General features: G+C 54.2%; 7 protein-coding genes across 7 annotated transcripts in view; 1 reads left to right on the plus strand and 6 right to left on the minus strand.

Annotated features, from left to right (window-relative positions):
• C8A04DRAFT_31895 (uncharacterized protein) overlaps nt 1-1251 on the plus strand; it is a gene marked incomplete at both ends in the record, with an annotated part of 1755 nt that extends 504 nt beyond the window's left edge. Inside the window, one exon of the mRNA XM_062781910.1 lies at nt 66-1251. Within this exon, the coding sequence (XP_062633929.1) occupies nt 66-1251 (1186 nt within the window). The remainder of the gene's footprint in view (nt 1-65) is intronic.
• Nucleotides 1252-4307: 3056 nt separating this feature from the next.
• On the minus strand, nt 4308-5839 carry C8A04DRAFT_14820 (uncharacterized protein; the record flags this gene model as incomplete). The annotated part of the gene is made up of 3 exons (XM_062778247.1): nt 4308-4391; nt 4485-5021; nt 5462-5839. 3 exons carry the CDS (start codon nt 5837-5839, stop codon nt 4308-4310), a joined length of 999 nt encoding a protein of 332 aa, XP_062633930.1.
• A 1717-nt stretch (nt 5840-7556) lies between these two features.
• Nucleotides 7557-10618, minus strand: C8A04DRAFT_39792 (cellobiose dehydrogenase; the record flags this gene model as incomplete). Its single annotated transcript, XM_062784717.1, has 6 exons — nt 7557-8032; nt 8095-8188; nt 8251-9346; nt 9763-10244; nt 10329-10495; nt 10570-10618. The coding sequence occupies 6 exons, from the start codon at nt 10616-10618 to the stop codon at nt 7557-7559; spliced, it is 2364 nt and encodes a 787-aa protein (XP_062633931.1).
• Nucleotides 10619-15336: 4718 nt separating this feature from the next.
• C8A04DRAFT_31899 (putative endo-beta-1,4-glucanase D) lies at nt 15337-16279 on the minus strand (the record flags this gene model as incomplete). Its single annotated transcript, XM_062781911.1, has 4 exons — nt 15337-15393; nt 15518-15729; nt 15802-15917; nt 15999-16279. 4 exons carry the CDS (start codon nt 16277-16279, stop codon nt 15337-15339), a joined length of 666 nt encoding a protein of 221 aa, XP_062633932.1.
• Nucleotides 16280-18893: 2614 nt separating this feature from the next.
• On the minus strand, nt 18894-19967 carry C8A04DRAFT_14832 (uncharacterized protein; the record flags this gene model as incomplete). The annotated part of the gene is made up of 1 exon (XM_062778254.1): nt 18894-19967. One exon carries the CDS (start codon nt 19965-19967, stop codon nt 18894-18896), a length of 1074 nt encoding a protein of 357 aa, XP_062633933.1.
• A 444-nt stretch (nt 19968-20411) lies between these two features.
• On the minus strand, nt 20412-20591 carry C8A04DRAFT_14811 (uncharacterized protein; the record flags this gene model as incomplete). The annotated part of the gene is made up of 1 exon (XM_062778243.1): nt 20412-20591. A coding segment is annotated over one exon (180 nt), but the record flags the coding sequence as incomplete, so codon positions are not given.
• A 2029-nt stretch (nt 20592-22620) lies between these two features.
• Nucleotides 22621-24523, minus strand: C8A04DRAFT_14830 (Alpha/Beta hydrolase protein; the record flags this gene model as incomplete). Its single annotated transcript, XM_062778252.1, has 3 exons — nt 22621-23705; nt 23799-23954; nt 24016-24523. The coding sequence occupies 3 exons, from the start codon at nt 24521-24523 to the stop codon at nt 22621-22623; spliced, it is 1749 nt and encodes a 582-aa protein (XP_062633935.1).
• Between the last annotated feature and the right edge of the window lie 94 nt (nt 24524-24617).

Below are 24617 nucleotides of genomic sequence, written 5' to 3' on the forward strand. Positions count from 1 at the left end.
AAAATCAACACCGACCGGCCCCTCCCCGCTTCCCCTGCCCCGTCACGCAGCCGACGCAGCGACAGCCCAACCCCCATCATCCCCGACATGACCGACATCCGAGCCAAATACGGCTACGGCGCCCTCCCTCCTTATCCCACGCCCACCATTGCCCGGTCGCGCCCCCAGCCTACACCGGCGCTTGTCCCCCCACACCTGCGCCCGCGCGCGTCGGAATATGGTGAGATGTCCCCTTATTCCTCTGACCCCGACCCGGTTTCGGTCTCGGACCCGGTCTCGGTTTCAACACCAACACCAGGACCGGCACCACGGTCGGCACCACGATCGACACCAGCACCAGGGCCGGCACAACCGAACTCGTCGCCATGGTCATCGTCCCCGTACAGTCCTCACCCAGCACCGCACCTCGACTCCTCCCCGCTTAGTCGTCTGTCTGCTTTGGCGCCACCGTCGCAGTACCCCGACCCCCAAGACGTCTGGTCGTCGTCGGTCTATTCTGCCGATTCCCCCCCACCTGCGCCGAGTATCAAGCCCGGGCCCGCGGCCGCGCCGAGTGTGAGTGGCAGTGACACGGTGGTGGGGACGGATGAGGAGTTCCGGTCGCCGGTGTTGAATTTTGCGACGAGGGGTAATCTTACTAATTATAATGGGAGTAATAATGGGAGTGGTGGTGGGAATAGTAATAGCGGTAATCGTCGGCCGGATCCGTTGGAGAGTTTTGCGAGGAGGTTTGAAGTTCGGTCGGGGAGTGATCTTGCTGGTGGTATTGGTGTTGGTGGCGGGGATGAGAGGCCTCAGCAGCGGCCGACTCAGCCGTCGCCGGGGAGGTTATTTCCGCAGGGGTTTCCGGATAATGGGTGGAGGGATTTAGGCCGGGATCGGGATAGGGACTGGGCGAGGCCGGATCCGACTACGCCCACTCCTGTTCCTGTTTGGAGGCGGGCTTCAGTTAGTTATGAGAGCCGTCCTGATGCCGATCGTCGTGAGCATAGGAGCCGCGAGCATAGTAGCCGTGAGCATAGCAGCCGCGAGCATAGCAGTCGTAACCGAGAGCGCCGTCACTCTGTCAGCATAGAGCAAGACAACAGCCCTCCCGTGGGCCTTAGCCGGTGTGGTTCTGTGAGTAGTCATGACCGGGGAGGTTACGGTGGGCTGGGAAATCCCAGTGCGGAACAAGACGAGGATGACTCGAGCCGCCGGAGAAGGAAGAGGTCGTCTATGTATCCCCCGAATTCGTGGAGGAGGCTTTGAGGTAAGAATTCTATGGGGGTAATTGGGGGTAATTGTACATAGTAGTAAGTATTATGTTGGCAGTAACCGGGGTAACAGAACCTGAAACATGAAGGACAAAGACCGGTGGCGAGTCTCTATCGATATGGGTAAGGTAAGATGGACTTTTGGGCTTTGATCGGAAATGATAGCCCTGAGTTAGGGGATAGTTATGCTTACAGAGGAACGGCGTTATTGTTGTTCGTGCACCCCACTTAAGGGGAGGATAGACTAGGAATATTTGTGTTGACAGTGCGCTAGTAAGCAGCTCTCAACACCAGTAGGAGGAACAAATAGACTTTAGTATTTTACTACCATCCCAAGTGCATCAATGACTTTGTGTTATGTTATAATCGTGGCCCAGGCGGCACAGCCTTCCCACTCGCCCTAGTAACAACTAAGAACAAAGAGCACTTCAAAAAATTCAAGGCCCCGCTGCGTCAAAGACCCCCGGGCCGGCTATCCCACACTCAGCCATCCTATTCTTCAGAATGCAGCGAGTCCAGCAGCCGCAGCGAGTCCCGAAATTCCGAAACCTCTAGTAGCCTATAGCCCATCTCCTTTCCGTGCCATCTAGCGGCCAAAGTGTGCGAATTCAGCAAAGGCAAAGAGTGTGTTCAGCAAGAGCAGCAGCTGGGACACTCTTCACAATGGGCACACCGCACGTGAACCTCTTCCTTGCAATTGTTGCACACTAGGTGCTTTACTATGCAGTCCTTGATGGCGCGGGCCATGGTAGGTTCTTGGCGGTGTTTGCTGTTTGGTGGTTTTTGCGATTAGTACGGCATTTGCGCGAGGAGTGTGAGTCAGGAAAGGATATTAAGGGGTTAATAGCGAAGGGGGCACGCAAAAGGCTGCGAGGGCGTGTGAATGAACGTTCTTGGAGCGGTTGTGGAGATCCTTGGTGATCTAGTTGGGTCTAGTTTGGATGGTATTTGTGGTCGAGCTGAGAGTTTTGCGTGATCGTTTGTGAGGTGACGGTGAATAGGGGAAGAAGAAAACAGTCGACCAGTTTTGCTCTTCTTGAGATCTTGTGGGCGTCTTCCTTCCGGCCAGCCACGACATTGGAGTCGCCCGCAGTGCGGCTGGTGTTTCTCGGCGTTGCTCATATGAGCGCGGTTGCGGGTTCATGGGGAGGCGTGGTAGGACACTATCTCCTTGTTCCAGCGTGTAGAGTGGCTGCCGTCACGAAACCAAGGCTGGATGACACTTGTCCACGGTAGCTTGACTGCCAAATGTTCCCTATGTAGCCATGACTGTGAAAGCTAACAAGGCATAGTGAATTATCAGATGCCAGCTCTCTCGGGGTTAGATGCTGAGATTTGGTCAGCATATTGATCCTGCTTCCATATTTCTACTTTGTGCGGTACAAAGGGGGTTGCTACAGCACATGAACTCACAGAGAGTGCAAGAATCCTATATAACGCCCTGCCCTTACTCGCTTTCCCCCTTTTACTACTCTCATTTTCAATGAGCAACCTACTTCTCACTCCAGGGGAATCTTCTCAAACGTAACATCAGTTGGCACGACACACACACACACACACACACACACACACACACACATACATACAAAACAAAATGCCTCCCACCGGCTCCAACCCCAACTTCCGCCCCCCAGGACACAACTGGGAATCCCTCGGCGCCTTCGTCCACTTCAGAGGCCCCCCATCCCACACCCAGACCAACAACAACCACTCCCACCGACACCATCGTCATGACAACCACCACCATCATCAAAATCACCACCACCGGTCCCACCGCGTCAACAACCGAGAATACTACTTCTACACCCTCGTCTGGGAGCCCCACCCAGACCCAGCATCCATAACCCACAATGAACGAGTCCAGTCCACAACATACATTCGCCCCGAGGAGGCCACAATACTGCCGGAGGGTGCATACCCGCCTATTCCGCTTTTACCTCGACGTAGGGCTTCGGAGGGGGGAAATGCGCAGACACAGTTGGGGACACAGGGACAGGGACAGGGACAGGGACAGGGACACACAGAGCAGCCGGCACCGCCGCTACCGGGTAGATTTGGTGGGTCGTTTCGTTGGTGTGGGCCTTTTCGATGGGATGCGGGGGATTTGGGTCGGGGGTCGTCTCATCGGCGGTCGCGGGGGGAGAGGTGGTATACAGCGGAATTTTAGTAATTAGGGGATTGGAGTGAAGGAGGGGGTTGATGATGGAGATGGACAGGGGGGTATTGGAGGTGTGAGAGAGAGTTAAGCGTTTGGGTTGTGGTATTTATGGTCTTCAGTTCGTAGTTGGCGGTGGGTGTCGTCTGGGCTTTAGATGGGTTAGTGGTTTTGCGAATTACTACATTGTATTGGGTGTTACTGTTTGTATAAGGTTTGTGATGTAACACTTAGTTGTAAGGCGGCAACTAAAAATGGTCGAAGATGCGTGCATCATCGTGGTATGGTGATTTATTCGGTATGACCACCCGCTGACAAGTATAAAGAGCTTGTTGGTGCGAACGAGGACATGACAATCACAGCTTCAACCACGGGCATCCTCAAGTTTGTCGATAACCTCTGGAGGATCAAGATGTGAGTGCTCTTGGTCACATCACCGCAGCTAAGAAAAATGACTGATTCTACGTTACAGAGTGACGGAAATGTCCGCAAAACGCAATGCTAAAAGCTTAAGGTAACTATCGTACTGCGAGCCCTTTTCTGCTCACACCTGCCAGTACTATCCCAAGGAGTTCCGTGGCAGATGCAAGCTCCGAAAGAGCATTATCAGGACCTAGAGCAGTCCCATTCCTCCCTGAACCTCCTCAAACTCCAAGGGTATATGCCCAGAAAGACAAACCAGAGCCGAAATGTCCCAGTCCACGGATACCAATCCCTTCCAAACGCCCGTATCAACCAGGCACTCACTATCGAGGTAATATGCCCTAACCCGATTCCAAACGCAAAACTCCATCCAGTCCAAGTCCAGACCTAATAACCTCCGTAAAACCCAACCATGTCTATATGCTGTTGAGCTTGGTCACCCAATGACCTAGGGACAGACAGGCTGTGGCAGCTCAAATATGGTCCTCATAGCCATACTTCAGCGCCAAATCAAGCAGCTGGTCCTCACAAGCAGCCGCGTCTCGGCCAGGCAGAACCTATTCACAAACAAAACCCATTAGCATCTTTTTCTCATTCTCCAACAACCCCAAAGGAGAATGTACAAGAGACAAAGTAAAAGAAATACGTACCTCCCTAGCCCTCGCCGAATTATACTCAATCTCCCTGCACCTCAACAACAAAACCTTAACCGACTCCTCATGCGTCCACACCCCCCTCGCAACCCTCGCAGCCAAATCAGCCGCCGCCGCAGCCGCCGTGGCCTGAATCACGCGCGGGGTCATCGGGCGTGAGTTCGGCAGCGGGGTACGGCCTTTGCTGTTGGTGATGCCGGTGCTGCCGGTGCGGCCAGTGGTGCCGGTGTGGCCAGGGGTGCCGGTGCCGGTGCCGGTGCCGTGGGTGGTGCTCGACGGAGTGGGGGCCAGGGGGGAGCTGCTGTTGTTGTTGCAGGCCGGGGAGCTGGTGGCGGTGATGGTGCTGCTGGCTGGGTGGACGATGGTACTGCTGGTGGGGTTGGGGCTGCTGTTGTTGTTGGTGGTGTTGTTTTCGCGGGCAAAGTTCTCAGCTAGGTGGGTGAGGGCAGCAGCGGTGGTTAGGGCGGTGCCGGTTGCAGTGCCGGTCTTGGTGGTGGTAGAGGGGCCGTCGAGGCGGGCACGTTTGTGGATGTGCTTGAACGTGTAGAGGCGCGGGGTGTTGGGGATGGTGATGGGGTTGGTGGCTGTGCCGGTGGCGGTGACGGAGGTGATGACGACGGGGTTGTTGTTGTTGTCCGTGTCGACGTCCATCTCGTCGGCGTCGGTGTTGACGACTTCTTCGGTCGTGGTGCTGACGTTGTCATCGTCAATGTCATTGTCAATTTCTTTTCCTTTGCCTTTGCCGATGTCCTTGTTGTTCTTGTCCGAAGTCTGAAAGATCGGATCGCCGGGTTAGTTAAATGTAATTATCGCAGTCGTTACGCGAGTAATAAATGAAAGTTATGAAACCATACCTTCTTAGACTCCTGGTTCTTCTCGGCGCTGAAATCCAGAGCCTGCTGCGCAGTCGACGCCAAGTAGGAAACATCCAGTTTCTTGTCTGAGCTCAGCTTGCCCATGGTAGTCCCGGTGACCCCCGAAGTGTCGTTGGACAAAGAGTTGGCCAGCTTGCTGCGGCCCTTGGTGGGAATGTTAATCGGTGTGAACTTGATCAAAGGACGTTCATCAGCGACGGCGGTCTCGGCCGCAGGGGCCGCGATCGTGTCCGCAGGCGAAGCGTTGTCCTTCTTGAACAGGCACATGTTCGCGTCCAAGGCACGCATGTACGTGAGCTCATGGCACGGCATCATGAGCTTCTGACGGGTGAACATGGGCATAGAGGTGTTGCCGTCCCAAGTGCCGCGGAGCATCTCCTGTTTGTCGGCGCAGTAATCGAGACGCTCAGTCGTCTCGGGAGAGGGCTTGTCCATGCATTTGACGCAGGGGCAGTGTTTGACGACGGCGATGCACATGATGGGCGAGATGTGTTAGGTTTCTTGGTGATGATAGTTGAAGAGAAGGTTATCGGTTGTGGGAAAGATTGAAAGAAGAGTGCAAAGTGATGATGCACCGAGGTGTGTAGAAAGGCTAAGTCGGACTTGACGAGAGTGATTCGCGGGGTAGAAAGAAATGCGTCTCGGGACGGCAGTCGGTAGAAAGTAGGCAAAACCGAAGACGAGTAATCGAGCGGTGTTGACAATGGGAAAAAAGGGTCGGTCGGTAAAGGCCGAGACGAGGAGATTGAGGGTAGACGAGAGGATCAAGAGAAACAGAGAATGAAGAAAAGAATAGCAGTAGAGAAATCTAAACCACCGAGCAAGATAGATGGTCGGTAGGAAAGTTGGATCACAATCTCCCCAAAACCACTGGCCCAGAAGTAAGTCAAGGAGAAGAAGGCCAGGGTGGTGAGGAGCCTTGATATAGTTTTCCAGGGCACGCCCCAGCCAGAAGTCAGGCACAGGAACAATCAGCATGTGCACAATAGTTTCTCTTGAAACAGGGCGAACTTGGGACGACCCGTGACCACCGCTTTGTTAGGCTCCAGGGGCACGCGCGAGTTGACGCGTTGATTCTCGTTGTTGGCCGCGGACGGCAGGAACGCGGTGTTGAGGTTTTTTGTTCTTCCATTCTCGCTCTACGTTGTTGGCCCGAGCTCCTGGGGAGTTCAGACGGGGGAATATCTTGTTGTTCCCCTTGTTTTCCGTCGGTTAGTTTAGGAGAGGCTTAAGGGACAGTCATATGTGGCAGAGTAGCCACCAATACCTGTATGCCTCGGCGGACAATGCCTTTCATCGAGGGCACATGTGGAAGCGGATTCATGTCCGGATTATTTGTTACACTGACACATAAACACCCGATTCTAACTAGAATTCACTGGGAGCAAGGGACGTGAGAGCGGAAACACGGCTAAGAGGGGCTTGAAGGGATAGCAGACGGTTACGGAGATCCTCAGGGCCGGGAAACCTCAAAAGGCAAAACCTCGACTAACCTCAGGATCTAAGGTATATTCGGATGCCCAATTTTGAAGGAACAATTTTCCACATGTCCTTGATTTATGTCCCTACGGAAACTGGGGGAGGGAACAAAGCAAGAAGTAAAAGCTAAAAATACATCATTCCCAGAAACCCACAAGCACGGCGCAATTACATTGGCAGAAATGGAATCCAGATCTCGGAGGTAGTCAGGATCACAAAGTCCCTATTCAGGCCACCCCGTTAGACCGGTTCACCGACTAAACGGCGTCTTACGAATATTAATTTTCCGATGGTGAGGGTGGACGTCGGCATCTGCAGTAGAGTGTTGGTGGGACTTGATGGGTGTATGATCACATCCTCAAACAACGGTATATGTTGATCACGTGGGGTGTGGTCTGCACTTGGGAGTTGGGACTTGACCAGATTAATCAGGCGACAGGGCAAGGTAAGGAGGTGGGGCGTGAAAGAACAGAGGTAAGGCCCAAACAAGAGAGTTAGAAGACTGTGCCGAGTTAGAAGACACAGGGTTGGAGACACAATCATTATTGTCGCACAAACAGTCAAAAGGGACAATGATAGGTATGTAAATTCCCATTCAATATACACAGAGAATGTCACATGTTCGTTATCCTCCCTAACAATATTTTCCCTGTCCTCGCTTTTGTCCCCTAGAACTCAGACAAGCCATCGCCTGCTAACCACAAGCGACAGCCATCTAGCTCCGCAGCGCGAGAATCCGCCCAGCAGCCTGCTCAGCAACAATAACAATCATAGCCGACGGGTTACCGGTGCTAATACCCGGGAACACCGACGCGTCCACCACAAACAAGTTGTCGGTACCATACACCTTAGTATCGAGATCCACAACCGAGGTACCGCCGTCACGGCCATCATCACTACCCAGCTTGGCAGTGCCCATCCAGTGGTTGGCGCGGCGCGCGGCGGGGGTGACCGGCAGGCTGGCGACGTACTCCTCGACGGTGCCGTTGGGGGGCGGGAGCACCCAGGTGATGTTGGGGATGGTGTTGAGGGCGGCCTGGATGTTCTTGATGCCGGTGATGACGGCCTCGAGATCGGAGTCGTCCTTGAGGTAAGGCGGGTCGCTGACGACGGTGGTCAGGCCCTTGGTGATGGTCATGCGGCCGCGCGAGACGACACCACGGCCGAGGTACTGGCTGAGGGTCATGGCGTCTGGGGGAAACTCGGTTAGTCTAAAGCAAAAGGGTAAGACATATCAGACAAGGAAGGCTTACGGGTCGAGTTGGTGTAGGTGGCGGCACCCTCAACACGAGAAGTCCACTGGAACTGGCGGACCTTGCCGTCGGAGGGAGTGACCTCATCCCACATCTAGAGCAAATATGTTAGCGAATGGTCCTTGATGTCTCACATGTCATGTTTCCAAGACTCACCATGGGGCCAATGTTGGGGGCAGCCTGGGCAAGGATACCGGTGCGACCGTTCAGGTACGCAGACTCGTCATCCGCGATCGGCTCGTCCCAGGCCTCGTAGAAGTCATAGAAGACCACATCCGGGTGAGTGACGATCAGGTCGGTGTTCAAGTGGTCAATCAGGTTGCTGCCGACGGGCAGGTTGATCCAGTCGCTCTCGGCGGTGAAGTCCGCGCCGTCCTTGGAGCTCGCGACAACCTGGAGCTGGTCAGACGGGCCGATACCAGAGCGGAAGAGCAGCTTAGCCGAGCCAAAGGCACCGGCCGCGAAGATGACACCACCGCCCTCGTTCAACTTGACGGTGCCGTTGTAGCCACCGTCCGTCAAGCACTCGAGCTCGACACCCGAGACCTTGCTGCCGTCACGAACAGCGCGGCGCACAGCCGAGCCGGTCCAGAGAGCAAAGTTGTCACGGCCAGAGGCAGTGACGAGGTAGGTAGCCAGAGGGCCGCCACGCTCGCCGCCCTCGTACATGTACTCGGTGTGGGCGTAGGTGAAGTTCTTCTTGGTGGGCTCCTCGTTGGCAACGACCGAGGTCCAGCCACCTTGCTCAAGACCACCGGTGAGGACGTCGAAGCCCTCCTGGAGGTAGCGCTTGCCGTCCTGCGACGGGGCATTAGTGCCGGGGATACGCTCAAACACACGGCCGGTAGCGTCGGCGAGGTCATCGGACTTCCATCCAGTGGGGAAGTTCTCGTCCCAGTCGAGCGGGTTAGGCTTCCACCATAGACCAGCGTTGACGGCGGTACCACCACCGAGAACACAGCCGGCCATCTGGTCGGTATCCGTGCAGGCAATGCCGTCCGAGTCGACCCAGATCTGGTTGCACAGACCGGGGACGTCGAAGCGAGTGAGGTCAGTATCGTCGAGCCAGGTAGGCTTCATGGTGCCCTTCCAGCGGCCGGTCGACGGGGGGCCCTTCTCGATCAGCAGGACCTTGTGGCCAGCCTCGCTCAGCTTGTCGGAGACAGTGATACCACCGGCACCACCGCCAACGACGATGTAGTCGTACGTGTCTTCCGGAGCGGGAGTGCAGACGGCGTCATCACCACCCGAGCTATGATACACGTCTTGTTAGCATGTCTCCTTGCTTTGCAGCGAAGCGAACAGAAGATAACACGGGTTGTGTCAAAAGTATGGCGTCCCGCATCGCAGCCGGAATGACAGCAGGCATATCCATAGAGGTTGAGGTTGAGGTTGTGAAGGAAATATTCGAATATAACTGGGGACCCCGTGTCGGCGGTCCCTTGGGTATGTAGAAATGAATGCTATCTGCTTGTCCACATTGTTGAAAGATGCCTATGTCCTGTCCGTACTGCTTTTTTTCCGGTTTTCCTATTTTTGAACCACAATGACGATTCCTCCTCGCACAGCTATGTGAGGGCGTTTTGGGGCGAGGTTCGGGCCGAGTAACCATACTTTTGACACACACACATGCACATGCACACAGCTGTAGGAAGAGAGTGAGCTTACCCGTCGCAGGTCGTGGGCGGGGTCGTGGTCGCGAGCGCAGCCCAGTCCGCATACGAGTCCGAAGTCGAGCCATCCAGCGCAGCACCCCACTGACCGTAACCGTTGTCGTGGAAGCCGAAAGTAGCCGTGTCGGGGCAGGTAGGGCCAACAAGGTCCGAAGTAGCAGCAGCGTGGCCGAGGACAAGGTTGCCGGCGCTGGTGGAAACGTTGCCCTGGACGCCATCCTGGTCCCAGGCGAAGCAGCCCTCGCAACGGTAGAGCAGCTCAAAGGAGTCCGCGTTGACCTTGGACGAGATCTGGGTGAGCTTGGCGTCACCAGTGTAGAGGGAGGGCAGGGTGTAGCCGGTGGCGTAGCGGAAGGAGGTGTAGACGACGTCCTCACTGGCCCAGGCGAGGAGCAGGAGCGCCTGGGTCATCTGACCGGACTGGCCATGGGACAGACCACAGTAGCCAGGGGCGGTAGGGTCGGCGAGTTGGCAGCTCTGCGAGATGCGTCAGTAAACAGGCTGTCATCTTCCAGATATCGTCCCCAGTGGCTGTGGTCCTCTGCCCTCTCTTGCACATACCAGGTAACCGAGATACTCGGTAGCGTCAGTCGTCAGAGCGTCTGATGGCAGAGCGATACCGAAGGTGAAGGCACCACCCGAGGTGGCGGTCCACGTCTTGAAGGAGATACCGGTCGCCTCATCGGTGTAGGTTCCCGCGGTCATCTGGGCGGCACATTGTTGCAGCGCTGGGGCAGGTCAGTCAACAATTCACTCCCTCAGGTCTCCTTTTTCGCCCGCACACGCAGGTTGGGAAACTTACACGCTGTCACCGCGAGGGCAGTCGCCCCGATGCGGCTGAAAAACTTCATGGTTCCCAATGCAGCCGGAGCTCACTCAGACTGGTCCTGTGATAAATCAAGGCTGGGCCAAGGAACACAACCGATCCCTTCATCGTGAGTGCCCTGGGGGCGGGCGCCATGAATAAATATCATCGTTTGGTCCCGGGGGGGAGACAAATGCGGAGTCCGGTGAACCGTCCCCAGTCAAGGATGGTTCATGGTTCCCCATTGTTCCTGACCACCCTCCTTGTTTACCCCCCTGTCGCTCAGCACCAAGAGGGGATTCTGGTTTCCGGTACAGAACTTGGGGCCCTGCATTCCTGTTTGCGAATGCGCTGCGGACGGAACGGCTCTCCGTGGAAAAGAGGAGAGATGGCGAGATTGAAGGGCGTTGACAAACGGAGTGTCACCGAGAGGATGGATCCCTTGCGTGCGGAAGAATGCACCAAGCTTGCCCACCACGGAACACGGATGGAGCAAGATAGATTAAAAGCTGCAGGTCCGAGTATAGCCTCCAACCCCGAAGCAGATGAGATCGGCATCTCCACAGCGCAGCTCTGCAGATTAAGGGAGCGCGTAGTGTAAATTGGAGAAAAGGGTTGATGGCCGTGTGGGGTCAAACCTTGTCGTCCTTTCCCCAACTTTTTTTTCCTTCCGAGGGGGCGCTTTTGGGGCGATGCTTGGATCATGCTGTCTGGCGCCGGCAGCCCCCCTGGCGGTCGCTGTCAAGGCAGGACACGGCATGACGGGGCGGGACTGGGCGTGGGCATGATGCGCCCGAGCATACCCCCGAATCAAAGCCGGATCTAGGCGACGGCGCCGGTGGTTTTGCGGGAAATCAATCAGATCTGCGGATACGGATACCAGAACAACGTTCAGCCCAAGAAGACTTGTTTCCTCGCCGAGGCCGTTCCGAACTGTCAGCACAAACCATAAACGAATCAGCGACGGCGCGATAGCGACACCGGCTTGGCTTGGAGGAAACCGGCGCGCAATGATTCGCGGGGAAACAAGGCGGGGATGAACTTCTTGGTGCGGGCCGGGGTGGGTTGAACCAGGCTGGCAGGCTGCTCAGGGCAAATCCTTCGGCATCGGGCTGCCCGCGGGCCGGGTGCAACGTGGGGATGAACCCGCAACGGTTTGGGCGGGCGACGGATGTTGACGATTGACACCCGTCTTGGGGGGAAGCTGGCTCCATCGATCGGTCGAGCTTCGGCCTTCCTTGTCTCGTTCTTGTCTTGGTGCTTGGAGTGGCGACATAATCGATGTTTCGCGGCCTGCCGCATGAACCGTTTGCTCGCCCATTGAAAGCAATCCTGTCAACACTGGAGTTGATGAGTCGCCTTGCAGGTTTTACCTCGATATCTACGGATCACTGTCGAAAGAATCCCGTGTCTTGGCGAGCTCGCTGAAAACGGCAATCTCCCCCACTTTGGATAAATCACCGGCCATGCTCGATACAGTTTTCGCAGCTGACTCGGAGAGTCAGAGCCAGCCACAACTTCATCTATACCGTGGAACAATGTTCGACCCGAGCGCTGCGTTCGCCTCATGGCCGATTTGAGCTGGTTAATCAGCCGGAAACCAATCAAGCTGCACAGAGTAAGCACCGGTCCGACGGTCCAGGACTCGAGCCGTCACGTGTACCGTTAACGTTCCGCTCGGTAGATGCTTGTTATATATCTATAGCAGCGCCAAGCGTCCGCTTTGTGTGTTGTCACTTTGGCGCGGCCGAGGAGGCGCCTTCGTTTGAAATTCAACTACGATGGGTTGTTGTTCGTTGATTTTTCGTGAGGATCAAATTGGAAGTTGAAAATCGGAGAGCTGCGTAAAAGTTTGCGGCTTCTTGAGCCGAGCAATTCTTATGGAAGGCGCACCTTCCTGCGCGTTCTGCCTTGCTCTTCCCCTTCGTACAGCCACTGCTCCCAGCTAACCCGGCCGGTTATGGGGCCGGTTCTTCCAGGCTCATTGTTGATCGTCGTTGAGAATTTACAACGCCAAACCACTACCCGGTTCTGCGAACTAAAAGACTTGAATCCAAAATTCGACCTTGTTTCTGGAAGTTGAGATGCCTTATACTGCTCCAGCGAGGCAACTCGAATTTGATCAGCGAAACAGTAATCAGAATCGCCCTTTCCTGAGTAATTAGGTCCAATCTATGGAAAATATCTAGACCCAGGTACCAAACCGCTTGTCCGGTAACTCAGATTTGAGTACTCACGCTATGAACTGATAACCACCAAAGTAAGTATCATAGAACGACTCCCTAGAACCATTATTCCGGCCAGCAACACTTTTACGGATGCTTGGAGACCTCCCAAGGTTTTTTGGCAACAAACCACAGGATTGAGTGTGCGTCAGCTTGTTAAGCGAGGTAATAAACCCACATGCAGCTCTTTCTTATTTTGAATTCGCGTATTATAGTGTTCATAAGCTGACATATTTGTTAGTCAGAGCTTTGCCATCTCCAGCTCGGGTTGTTCGGTCCTCTCTTACACTCCGTTGTCGTTTGTCCAACCACACACTATTGAGAAGTTCAATCGTGTGATTGATCGCAGAGACATGAGCGTGCAATGGAAGCTGGGGAAAGTCTTCCGGATCGCAGTCTAGACTCACCATACATACGATGCCGCCAAAGCTGCATTGGTCGTGCATTATTTAACCCCGACGGTGGGGAAGTGTATTTCCCGGATCTAAAGCGCGGCATATGACTTTCTAGCTTACAATCGTCCTTGTCGGATGACCGGGAACTACAACATGGGCGGCCACATTTTGCCACAAGGCGTTTTACATCCGTGTCATTCGCACGTGCCTCGGATATCACCCATGGTCTGTGAATACAGTAATCTGGGTTTGGGTAAAAGTTAAGATACTCAACTGGTTTGGATTTGGTGAAATTAGGAGTCTCGGTGTGGCTTCAGATATCCGTCCCTCCCCATCTATCCGAATGCCCTAAGAGCCTTCCGTCTTGGGTTGAATGTCACACTACGCGACGCTGGACGGCCATTGGTAACTCACCTGTCTTTCACCTAAATGACTGAAACAGCCTAGTTAACCTTCTCGCAATGACCTCATGGTGGACTAGGAAAGAGGTATGCCCGGGACTTGACTGGAACTTTCTCCTTTTTTATTAGTAGTTTCCAATATCGTTATTTTCTCCCATTAGGAAGAAAATATTGAACGATTGGTATTAGCGTTGCCGCAATTACAGAGCAGCGGGGATTTCCCGCTGCTGGAGAGAAACGGAAGTCAAAGATCGAGTGTTGTACTTGTTACTAAGTCTGGGTATCACCTGAAGAACGCTTACAGACCCGCAATTTGTGATCATTCCGGCAGACTGGAGAGAACGATCCTCTCAACAGCCTTTTTGCCTTCTAGTTCCCATGTTAGTTTTCCGCGTGCATTATAATCCCTTCTGGTTAACTTTAACGGCCGGAGTACGGCGACTCAAGACTGAGATTCGATGTAAGTATTTCTTAGCAGAACCCCTAACCCTAAGCACCTATTAGTCGGTATGGCGGAGGTGGCAAGGTGGGTATGACTATAAAGATAGAGGAATAATTATGGCAAGAAATGCCCAAATCCCCACAAGCATACATGAAGGCTAACCTGCTAGTGTGCTCTGATTGTAGTTATGATTTTAGTACGACTTTTCTCTTCAAATGGAGAAGCTCATACCATTCAGCTCAAGCCGGGAGGCGTAGTCGCATGCCTCGTTCATTTCCCCAGATTCTCCCGGAGCCGACGCCAATGCCCGAGCAAATTGCAGAGCTAAACATAGCGTCTTCCCCAACACCGGATGTACGCCGCTCTGCACCCCATGTCTCGGCTCCATGAGGCGGCGACGGCAGATCGTCACTCTCGTTTCCTCATTTTCGTTTTGTTCAGGACTCGTTTTCTCAAACCAGGTTCTAGGGTCCGGAGTTACACGTGTAGAAGGTTCCACGCATCCGTAGCATCCCCCCGCAGCGAAGCGAGCGAACTTTTCTGCGGCCCACGCACCGAGAGTTTCTACCGGCCCCGGCCTGTCTTGCGTGTCTCGCGGCCATTGCCTTGCTCGACATTGCTTCCACAGCCCAACTGGTTACTGGCTTGATGGACTTCCATGGGGCCATGGCTGCCGCCCATGACAAGACCCCCCACCTGCATCTGGATCTCGTCAGAAAAGAGTTCGATCTCCGAGAAACATCCTTGAGAGAACGCCGTATCTGGAAGGCTCGCTGGAGAACGCACACAACAAAAAGAAAAAGAATACACAACCGCCACATCCATCGGCGTCTCCCGCACCCCTGGTCTTGGCGATCCGGCAGATGCTCCGGGCCGAATACGGCAGTGAGCGACACCACCCCACAAAGATTAAGTTCTGCCGATCGCTAGACCAGGGTTGCGTTTCGCATGGGAGGATCGACGGCAGACGGCCCGCATTCCCGCTCATGTCAGAAGAAAAGAATACGGATGGAAAACGATCTCGCATTCAAGCACTGCAACGCCAGCACGCCAACCCGGGCTGCCCGAGAAGACGAGAAAACACCGGAGACTGAAAGAGATCCAGCCGCGTATCCCGCTCCACACGGGTGTGACAAATCAACTCAAAACCTCCCCCGCTCCCTCTCGCTTCGAATCTGTCGTCATCTTTACCCCCCCTCTCCCATGATGTCCCATCCGACGCCGCCGAGATAACCCGCCCACATCAACATCGGGTTCAGGCGGTGCCCGAACCTACCCGTAGTCATCCTTTACCTCGCGCTCTAGCAGCTGAAGACCTCCGGTCCAGGAACCGTGTACGACGTGAAGTCGCTGTAAATCTGCAGGGCCCTGTGTCAGCGACCAACTCTTCCGCAGTGCCAAGCCCGAGAGAAGAACCCCTTTTTCTTTTCGGGCACATCCTTCGAGCAAGAGCGGGGGGGGGGGAGAGGATTCGGAACTCACGTTGGCAGTGTAACCCGGGTCATCGGCGTGGATGGCACCGGGGAACTTGGCCGTGGCGCTCGGCGTGGTGCTTCCACCGCCCGTGACGTTGACCTGAGCGCAGCTGATGTAGAACTGCGGCGTGCTGCCGGGGTTGTGGATGGCGAGGGACTGAATACGCAGAAGGTACTCGCCGTCGGCAATGCAGGTGGGGATGGTGTACTCGTAGGTGGCTGTCGCGTTGTTAGTAACAACTTAAAAGTTACATCCTTGCAAACAACAAGGAAGAGTCTGCGGCAACATACACCTCATCGGCCACTCAGCCTGGCCGCTGCTGAAGTCAGGACCAAAGTCGAAGATCTTGAACCAGTCGCCCGATCCATCGTAGTCGTTGACAGATCCATCCGCCTTGGACATGTAGCTACACTCACAAGTCAGCCCGAGTCCGCGGAAAACACACCCAATTTCACCGCTAACAACACCCATAGAGGAAAACACTCACAGCGAGATAGGCCCCTGGTGGTACACAGCAACATCGCTGGTGAAGGTGAACGCATCACCCGCCTTCGCAGACCACACAGTCGTGTCGGCGCCCGACGCACCGCCAACGTTACAGCGCAAGTCGTCCGAGTCAAGGTCTGTCACGGGCGAGTTCTGGTTGGTGTTCTTGCGGATGTTTTCATACACACCGAAGGTCTGGGACCCGGAGCTCAGCTGCTGGAAGATGTAGTGCGCCGAGGCGAGGTTGGGAAGGAGGAGGACGGGGAGGGTGAGGAGCTTCATTGTGGCGGTTGGTGGGTTTTTGATGGACAAGATGGTGTTGTGCGGCGTGAGTCTGGCTTGGGCAAGAATGAATCTTGATGAAGACTCATCTCACTTCTTCACAGTCTTTAAGTAAAAGAACGACGCCGATGATGTCCAACAACCCACCCACCTTCTCGGTCTCTTCTCGGTTCAACGGTAAAACCCCTCAGCCCCAGCCTTGTTGATCGCAACCCATTATCGTTCCCCGGGCCGTCCTCCTCCTCGCGCAAATCATTCCTCTCCGCTGCTGCAGCGATCAGAGCGATCACAGCGATCGGGGTGGCCGCGGGCCAAGGGGGGGTTGTTGAGCCAAGACTCTTAAGCCAAGGTTTCAGTTGACTTTTTCGTGGGGCAGCCCCGGATTGCGTTGTCTTTTGCCCAAGGGATCGGCGGTTGGGCCGGGATTTGCAAATGGCTGAAGTGGTTTTACCCCCTGATCTAATATCCAGCCGCCTAAACGACATGTGGGAGCCGCTATGCCGTGCTTGTTGGCCACGGGAGTGCGGCAATCCCGTTATTAGGTGAAATGGCGTGGGGAAGCATGAGAATTGATGCGTGTCTGGTATTGTTAATCGTTGCATGACTACCTAGCCGGGATGCATCGCGCTTCTCGAATACCAAGTTTCGGCCGAAGTCGTAATGCCTTTGGTTTGTGAGTGAGGGCATAGTCTAATGGATTGCTTCATCGTGCTCCTCAGTTCAACCATCTGATTTAATTTCGGCGCTGCCAATACTATCGCGGAAGTTAGGTATGCTAAGCCATTCATTATGTTGATGTGTTCAAGTAAGACCAATAACTTTGCGGTTCTTGTGTTGATGGCATCACCCGAATTCAAATGGGCAGAAGCAAGGTCCTATTCACTAAAGCTGCTGTCTAAGGCTGTCGTATAATAAGTGAACTGCTCTGCTTGTTTTCTCAGATGCATGAAGGTAGTGAATAACTTGGACATCTCATATCACGCGTAGGACCTACGGGCGAATGTAAACACTGCTATACTCCTCGCCTCAATGAGCATATCTAATTAGCGGATAACCTGACACCATTCACATTACCGTCTCGGAACCCAGACTTCTTGTTCGATTCCAATAACCCCAGCCTATTGAGTTACTCCTTTGGCCGCTATTCTCCCAACTTCAATACTATTCTCCTCTCGTCGTTAAGTTTACCCTCATATTATGGTCTCAGAAATTGCCTCCGGGGTTGTGCAGGCCTTTATCCCTTATTCCGTTACCATGTGCCACCCAAGGGGGATATCAATGAGAGGAAGCTGACAGCCACCGTCCTGTGTGGGATGCCGTGCCATAAAAAGTAAGAGTAGAAAGAGACCGGTGTTCTCTACGACGGTTGGTTGGGGGATATTGGTCGAATCTGGAGGGGCCGGTTTTGCCTGTGGCGGTCCTACTCGACATCACACCTCTTTGGGAACTTGGAACCACCACCACCCATTGTTGACATCGATTGGGATTCCCGGGCTTACTGCGAGCAGCATTATGTAATTTAATTACCCAAGAGACATCAGTCGCGCGGGGCTTTCTTTGCGAAAAGTGTGGCACGCCTCACTTGCTCCCCTTGAGTTACCTGTGCATGAAAAGAGACTCGAGGGGGATTGTATGCATAACCTTCAATTATTTCTACACTCCTATTCAATACAGATCCCCTCATTTTTCTTCACCGAACACTGATATCGCCATGGCTCCGAGCCAAAGTGCTCACAAGAGATCACGACATCAACGAGGCCCTGTGTGCTTACAGGTAGCTGTTCGATAACGAAGCTCATACCCACTACCTGTCCCTGAGGACGCATCAGAGAGATATTGTGTAGATATCCCCCTTTTGGGCCTCTCAGCTCCTTCCCGTCGCAGATGGTAGCCTCCCCCACGCCACGGGGCCTGACGAGTGCCCTAATCTGCGCGTAGATAACATCGAGGACGGACAATTTACCTCTCAGAACGGTCAATGAGGTAATCTTAGCCTTCAGTTCGCACGGCGACTGGTCATTTGTGGACTTCACCTTGGTCCCACTCATCTTCTCGATGAGATCCAACGGCACTTGAACAAATGCTCGGTGTACAGAACCAAGATCAACATTGTGCTCATTACGGACTTCTGGACTGAACTTGGGATCCATGGTAATAGGAAGCGTATGGGTTGGTGCCTGAGTGGTGTTTGATGAATGTCTGGTTTGTCTTTTACGGTTCCCGGGAAGACCTGAGCAAATACGGAAAGGGACGATCGCCTTTAATATGCTCAGATGGACGGTATGTGTCGCAAAGCTCTCAGCACTTGTAATTAATTACTCCTCGAGTTTAGAGCTCTGTACAATTGAACAATTAGAGAAGCAAACAATGCAGCTATCGGCTCATAACAAAGGATTGCCCCTTGTTGGCGCGGGCCATGACCTCCAGGCCGGCCACAAAGACCGCGGCCGTTGTATTGTCGAGTGAACCCGCGGTCATGCAAGACTCTCATTGTGTTCACAAGGTAATTGTTAGTTCCAATTTCAAAAATAATGACACAGCAAATACTCTCATTGATCAAAACTTTTACCAAGCCACATACCCCCCGGGCTACTCCCATTGTTCCATCCCGTCCCTAACAAATAGACTGTTCCGCACTCCCCGTCAGCGTCCAGCTGATGTTATCCCCACACGGCGACTCCTTCACCGTCGTCCCGTCCACCTGCAGCGTAATCGAGACATCACTAGTATTCGGAAACTCATCCCTTGCCGAAATCCGCACCTCCCCTCCCCCATTCACCTTCCCCCCCTTAATCACCACATTATAACAATTCTCAATCAAAATCGCGTTATTCCCATTATCCGCCAAATCAATCTCCCCAATCTCCACCGCCCCTGACTGCGACACACAAAAGATCCCCCTACCCCCGCCCCGCGACACAACCTTATCCACATACACATTCGTACTATACCCCCCATCCGCCGTCTGCCCGTTATTATTCGCCATCCGGAAAGTCGCATACCCAGTGCCCGCAGCCACATTATCCCCATCCACCAACCCCACCTTCGCATTCGTCGTCGCCTGCAGCAGCAGCCCACACTCCCCCACGTCGCGCGCGATCACAGAGTTGACCGTCAACCCGTCGATGTTCCACGTCTCGACGGCATGACTACCGGCGCCGGTAACGGTGATGGTATCCATCGACACATTCGAGCTTGCCGCACGATCCCGATCAAACCGGATTCCCAGTCCGCCGCTAAGGTTCATCGTAATCTCCCCCAGCGCAAGGTTGCGGTTCCCAGAAAACCGCAACCCAAAATACGGATCCCCCGTCATAGTCAAGTATGGAATATTCACATCCTCAGTATCAGTAGCCTCAATCGCACCATACCCAGCGCGGTTCGCAACGTCAATAGTGCCGCACCCTTCGAACGTGATACCGCTGGGGAGGGTGAGTGTGCTGGCGCCGATGGAACCGGACGCCATGACGGCGAGGCGCTGGCCGCTGGTGGCGGCGCTGAGGGCTTGGTTGAGGGCTTCGAGGTAGGAGGAGCCGGTGTAGAGTTGGGTGCCGGAGCTGCTGGTGGTGGTGAAGGAGGAGGAGGAGCCGGTTACGGTGATGTCGGGGGTGCCGGCGCCGCATTGGGCGTGGACGTGCCGGGTGAGGGCCAGGGTGAGGGTGAGGAGGGGGAGGGTGAGTTTGGACATGGTGCTGATGATGGTGGAACCGTGGAAGTTGAGGTTGCGGTTGGAGATGGGAGGTTTGTTGGACTGGTCGAGGTTAACCGTCGTCGAAAGATATCAAGTCAGGTAGGTATTATTTAATGATTTGAATCGGTACTGTACTGCGCTCGCTTGAACATTGCACCGAGCAATGTCTCGGTTAGGTAAGGGTGGTTGACTGGTAACATATTTGATGATCTACGGGCAATATCACCCTGTGGCCGGTCGTTGGCGGGAAAATCGACCTTTGAGCCAGGGAGCCAAGATGATCGCTCATTAAGGGGCTCACTGTTTCTGAATGCGGAGAATCGGCGGCCGACTTGGCATTAGTGTTATTGACAACCTCGTAATAAAAGCGACCGTGCTATGAACTGAAGAGAGGAAATTGTTTTTGGCGGGCAGAATGTGGGCTAACAATTCAACTTGGGCTCAAATGTACCGAAACATGTTTTCCTTCACCGACCTTTTCATGGCAACAGGTTTCCCATTCTCATACTCAACCCCAGATGCGCCTCCATCCCCGGCAAGACCCTCCATTTTGAGTCGCAAATCTTCATCCATCTCGTGGAGAGTTTTCTTTTTGGTGTTTTGCGCTGATGAGACCGGGTTGCCGTCGTTTGGTGGGTGTTGTATTTGGGACGTGTCGGTTGCCTTTGAGTGTAGTTAGGATGTTGTCGTGGAACACACTCCGACTCAACTACACCGAACACCGAGAATCAAACGCATCTATGGACCGTTGTATCACTAACCTTTGCATTTGCAATCTGTTTCGGCACATTCGTGGCCGAGCCCGAAGCACTGCGAATTGATCTATCCGACCTCGTCCTCTCAGGCTCCGAGACCTGTAACGGGCGGAGGAAAGCCCCTAATGAGCCTCGTCGCAAGACAGCCGTTCTAGTTTGAGGCAGAGAAAGCATTTTGATATGTGCCATGGAAATTGGTGATCGCAACCTGTGAGAGTGAAGTTTTTTGATGATCATTGGTCCCAGTGTCGATCAGGGGTTGTTGAACTCGCAGCTGGTGATGTCATGGCCTTTCGTCCTTCATCGTAGATTGTTGTGGCTCTACATAAAGGTTGAATGAGACCTTAATGGCCTAACCCCCAATACGGAACACAATCAACGAGCAATTACCTACTTAATTAGCTGATCTTTGCAGGTGAAAGTTTGAATCGCAGGTCATCTCATCTAATTATGAAGCACACAGTCAATTCCTGTCATTGTGGGACGGGAGTTAGAGACCATTCATCACCTAGACTCATTTCCTGTTAACTTCCTAATTTCCATCCCACCGCTTCATGACACCGACAACAAATTCTAAACTCCCATCATTTCGTTGTCGTGTTTAACGCTTGCTTGACGGTGGCACTGTTTCCAATCGCCGGGTCCTAGGGTTAGGGTTAGGGTGCAGTTCTTTCGTGTTCAATTCCCAGTTCAGATTATGACGTCATGCTTTACCCCCCCTGAACCCGACACGTCAGCCCACATTTCCAAGCCTTCACCTCCTCAGACATTGTTCGGTTAGGAAGAGACCTTTAATTCCAGACCTAATTCCTCATCACACGCCAAAATTCGAAATTTTGAACACCACATTTTCCTCACCAAGGCTCATCAATTAAAATCACCTCATCACACCATCCCATCCTCCATTATGGACTCCCAGCAACCCACATCGCAGCCGACCCTCCAACGGCCGCAGCCTGCTCACGTTCACCGCCCACTCACGACCCAGCCCGCCGCCTCACAACCTATGAGTAAGTTTCCCTTGAACACGCAAGTTTCCTGGCCTCTTCACAAACCTCCCTCTCTCCTTCTCGGCAAATGAAGGAGCTCCATGGAGCGGGTTCAAGGTCCCTCGAAGAACCCCTCACCAAAAACCATTGACAACCGAACATACCTAGCTAACAAAGCCCACCCGAAATAGACCCGCGCCAACCTCATCCAGAAACCGAGGCCGAGCTAGGCCTGCGCGGTGGGCGCAGCGAGGTGTGCCCGGGGCGGTTCTGCTTCTGCGTACCGTGCCCGTTGCCGTGTGATTTCTGCATTATTTGAGGTGGGTGGTAAATAGAGGGGTTGATAGGGAGGTGAAAGGGTTGATAGGCGGAAGGTAGATGGATGGAGATGGGGGTAATGGATAGGTAAAACGTGAGATTTGAGAGTTGGTTGGACAGATATCTACCTTGATGTTGCGACGTCTTGGTTCTTGTTTTGGAGCGTGGGGTTGGGAAATAGAGATGAGTTGAAGAGTAGTATCCGTACATGGTAAATAAACGAGATATCACCCAACCCGCCCGATCACCCGATTTCTTCTACGTTTCCGTTTCCATTCCCCTTCTCTCTCTCCTTCTTCCTGGCCCTTCGGCGTGCCCCGCTTAGCAAGTCTATCGGTGTCTCTTCAGCCATCTGTAGTAGCTGCTCACTCTTTTCGTATCAATTCCCGAGTCGTGAAAAGCACCTGAGTTTTAATCGGAGAGTATCTAATTAATGTCAAAGTCCCAAGTCTGTATGTACAGCATGGTGTCACGAATTCGGGATCAAGTTTCTTAATGACCAGCGTTCATTGGTACATACATATTAGGTTGATAATCAACCACAAGAAAGGCTGACAAGAAGCCAGAACCAAAAGTACCTGTAGTTATCTAAAACTCAAACTGCTCCACCACCTCCCCCCCATTCAAAAACGCACACCTCTCCCTCAACCTCTGCCTCCTCATCTCCTCCGTAGCCCCCTCCCCATCAACCGCCGTCAACCCTTCCCTCTCCCCACCCACCACATACACAAACACATCCTCCCCCCCCTCCCCGTCAAACCCCTTCCCAAACCCCTGAAACGTCTCCCTCCCCACGGCCCCCGGCCTCCCCGTCGCCGCAAAATTCGCCCACGACCTCGTCCCCCTTTTTACCAGGTCATAATCCGCCCCCGTGGGCTCAAACACAAACCCGTTGGTATCATACCTTTCCAGATTCCCAAACATGTATGCAAACTCCGATGTGTGGATCGGACCCCACCCTGCTGTGCCGGGGATGACTTGTTCTAGGATGGGAGCGAGGATGGTTTGGTTCCAGTTGTAGAGGTAGACGTCGTTGCCGGCGGCGGAGAGGTGGGACCCGTAGGCGAGGGGGGGGCAGGTCATGAGGATGTCGCGGAAGATGCGGGCGGCGCGGAAGAATTGGGTGGATAGGATGTTTGGGGATGGGGATGGTGTGCTTGGGGGGGTGAATTCGGCGGGGGGGTAGAGGGATAAGAGCTTGTCCATGTTGGATTCGCTGAGGGCGGGGATGTAGAGGCTGAAAAAGGCGCGGACGTCAGCTTCGGTTTGGATGGCTGGATCAGTAAACACGGTAGTGTCGTCTTGGCACCAGCCGATCATAGTCGTGACGTTGGCGAAGCGACCCGTGCGGAGGAGGGTGGAGGGTTTGGCCGGGATGAAGTCGCCGTCGACGGTGGGCAGCCAGATTTCGCCGAGGTGGAGGGTTTCGCTGTAGGTTGCGAGGCTGGCGTCGAGGAGCGTGCGGGTGTCGAGATTGCGGAGGCAGGTGATGGTGGCCGGGGAGGAGAGGGCGGTGGTGTTGCAGCCGACGTGGTCGGCGACCATTTGCGTGGCTTGGAGGGTGTAGTTGCCGGCGATGCCGGGCTCGAGCATTTGGCTTTGGGCGATGGCTTGGTGGAAGGGGACGGGTTTGGTCGCGCCGTAGGCCATGAGTTGGAGGCTGACGGATAGGCCTGGGTTTGTTAGCGATGGATCGGAAATATGGGTTGGTTGTTTGAGGAAGTGTTAGTTGAAGTGAATAGGGGTGAGTAAACAAGTCAACATACCCCCTGATGACTGCCCAAACACCGTAACCTCGTCCGGATTACCGCCAAAATGGGCAATATTGTCCCTCACCCATTCAAGAGCTAGCCGCTGGTCCCTCAAGCCATTATTCTCCGCTTTCTCCGCCTTGAGGGCATCCGAGCGAGCAAACCCAAATACTATTCCACCATGTCAGTTCCAAACTAACCATTTGTCCAAGGAGTAACGGTTAGAACTCACCACCCAACCGATAATTCAGCGCCACATGCACAACCGGCGACCCATTCTCCACCGACTCCCGCACCAACCGATCCGGCAAAATCGTCGGATCATGATTATCCCCCTTAAACAGCCCGCCCCCATGAATAAACACCATCACCGGCAACCTCTCCCCCGCCCTTGTCCCCTTCGGCCTAGCCACATTCAAGTTCAAACAATCCTCCGACATGTGCGTGATATTCGCCAGCAACAGCGGCGGCGCCCACTCTCCAAGCTGCGGACAGCTGGGGCCGTAGGCCGTGGCGTTCACGCGGCTGCCGGCGGGGGGGACATGTTTGGTGGGGGGTTTGAACCGGGCGGGACCGCCGGTGTTTTGGCCGTAGGGGATGCCGAGGAAGACTTCGATGTTGTTGCGTTCGAGGCCGTGGTAGGTGATTTGGTGGTGGGTGTCGGAGACGATGGGGGTGGGATGGCCACTCCCGCTGCCAAGGAAGGGGAGTGTAGAGATGAGGAAGGGGAGGAGTTTCATGGTGCTGGAGGGAGGTGGGTGTTAGGGAGTGTGGGAGATGGTAGACGCAAGCTGTCGATTGGAATCGGGGGTGAAAGCCTCATGATATGCTCAT

The sequence above is a fragment of the Dichotomopilus funicola genome, assembly GCF_033296635.1.
Source record: "Dichotomopilus funicola strain CBS 141.50 unplaced genomic scaffold C8A04scaffold_75, whole genome shotgun sequence".
In the NCBI taxonomy this organism is placed as follows: domain Eukaryota; kingdom Fungi; phylum Ascomycota; class Sordariomycetes; order Sordariales; family Chaetomiaceae; genus Dichotomopilus; species Dichotomopilus funicola.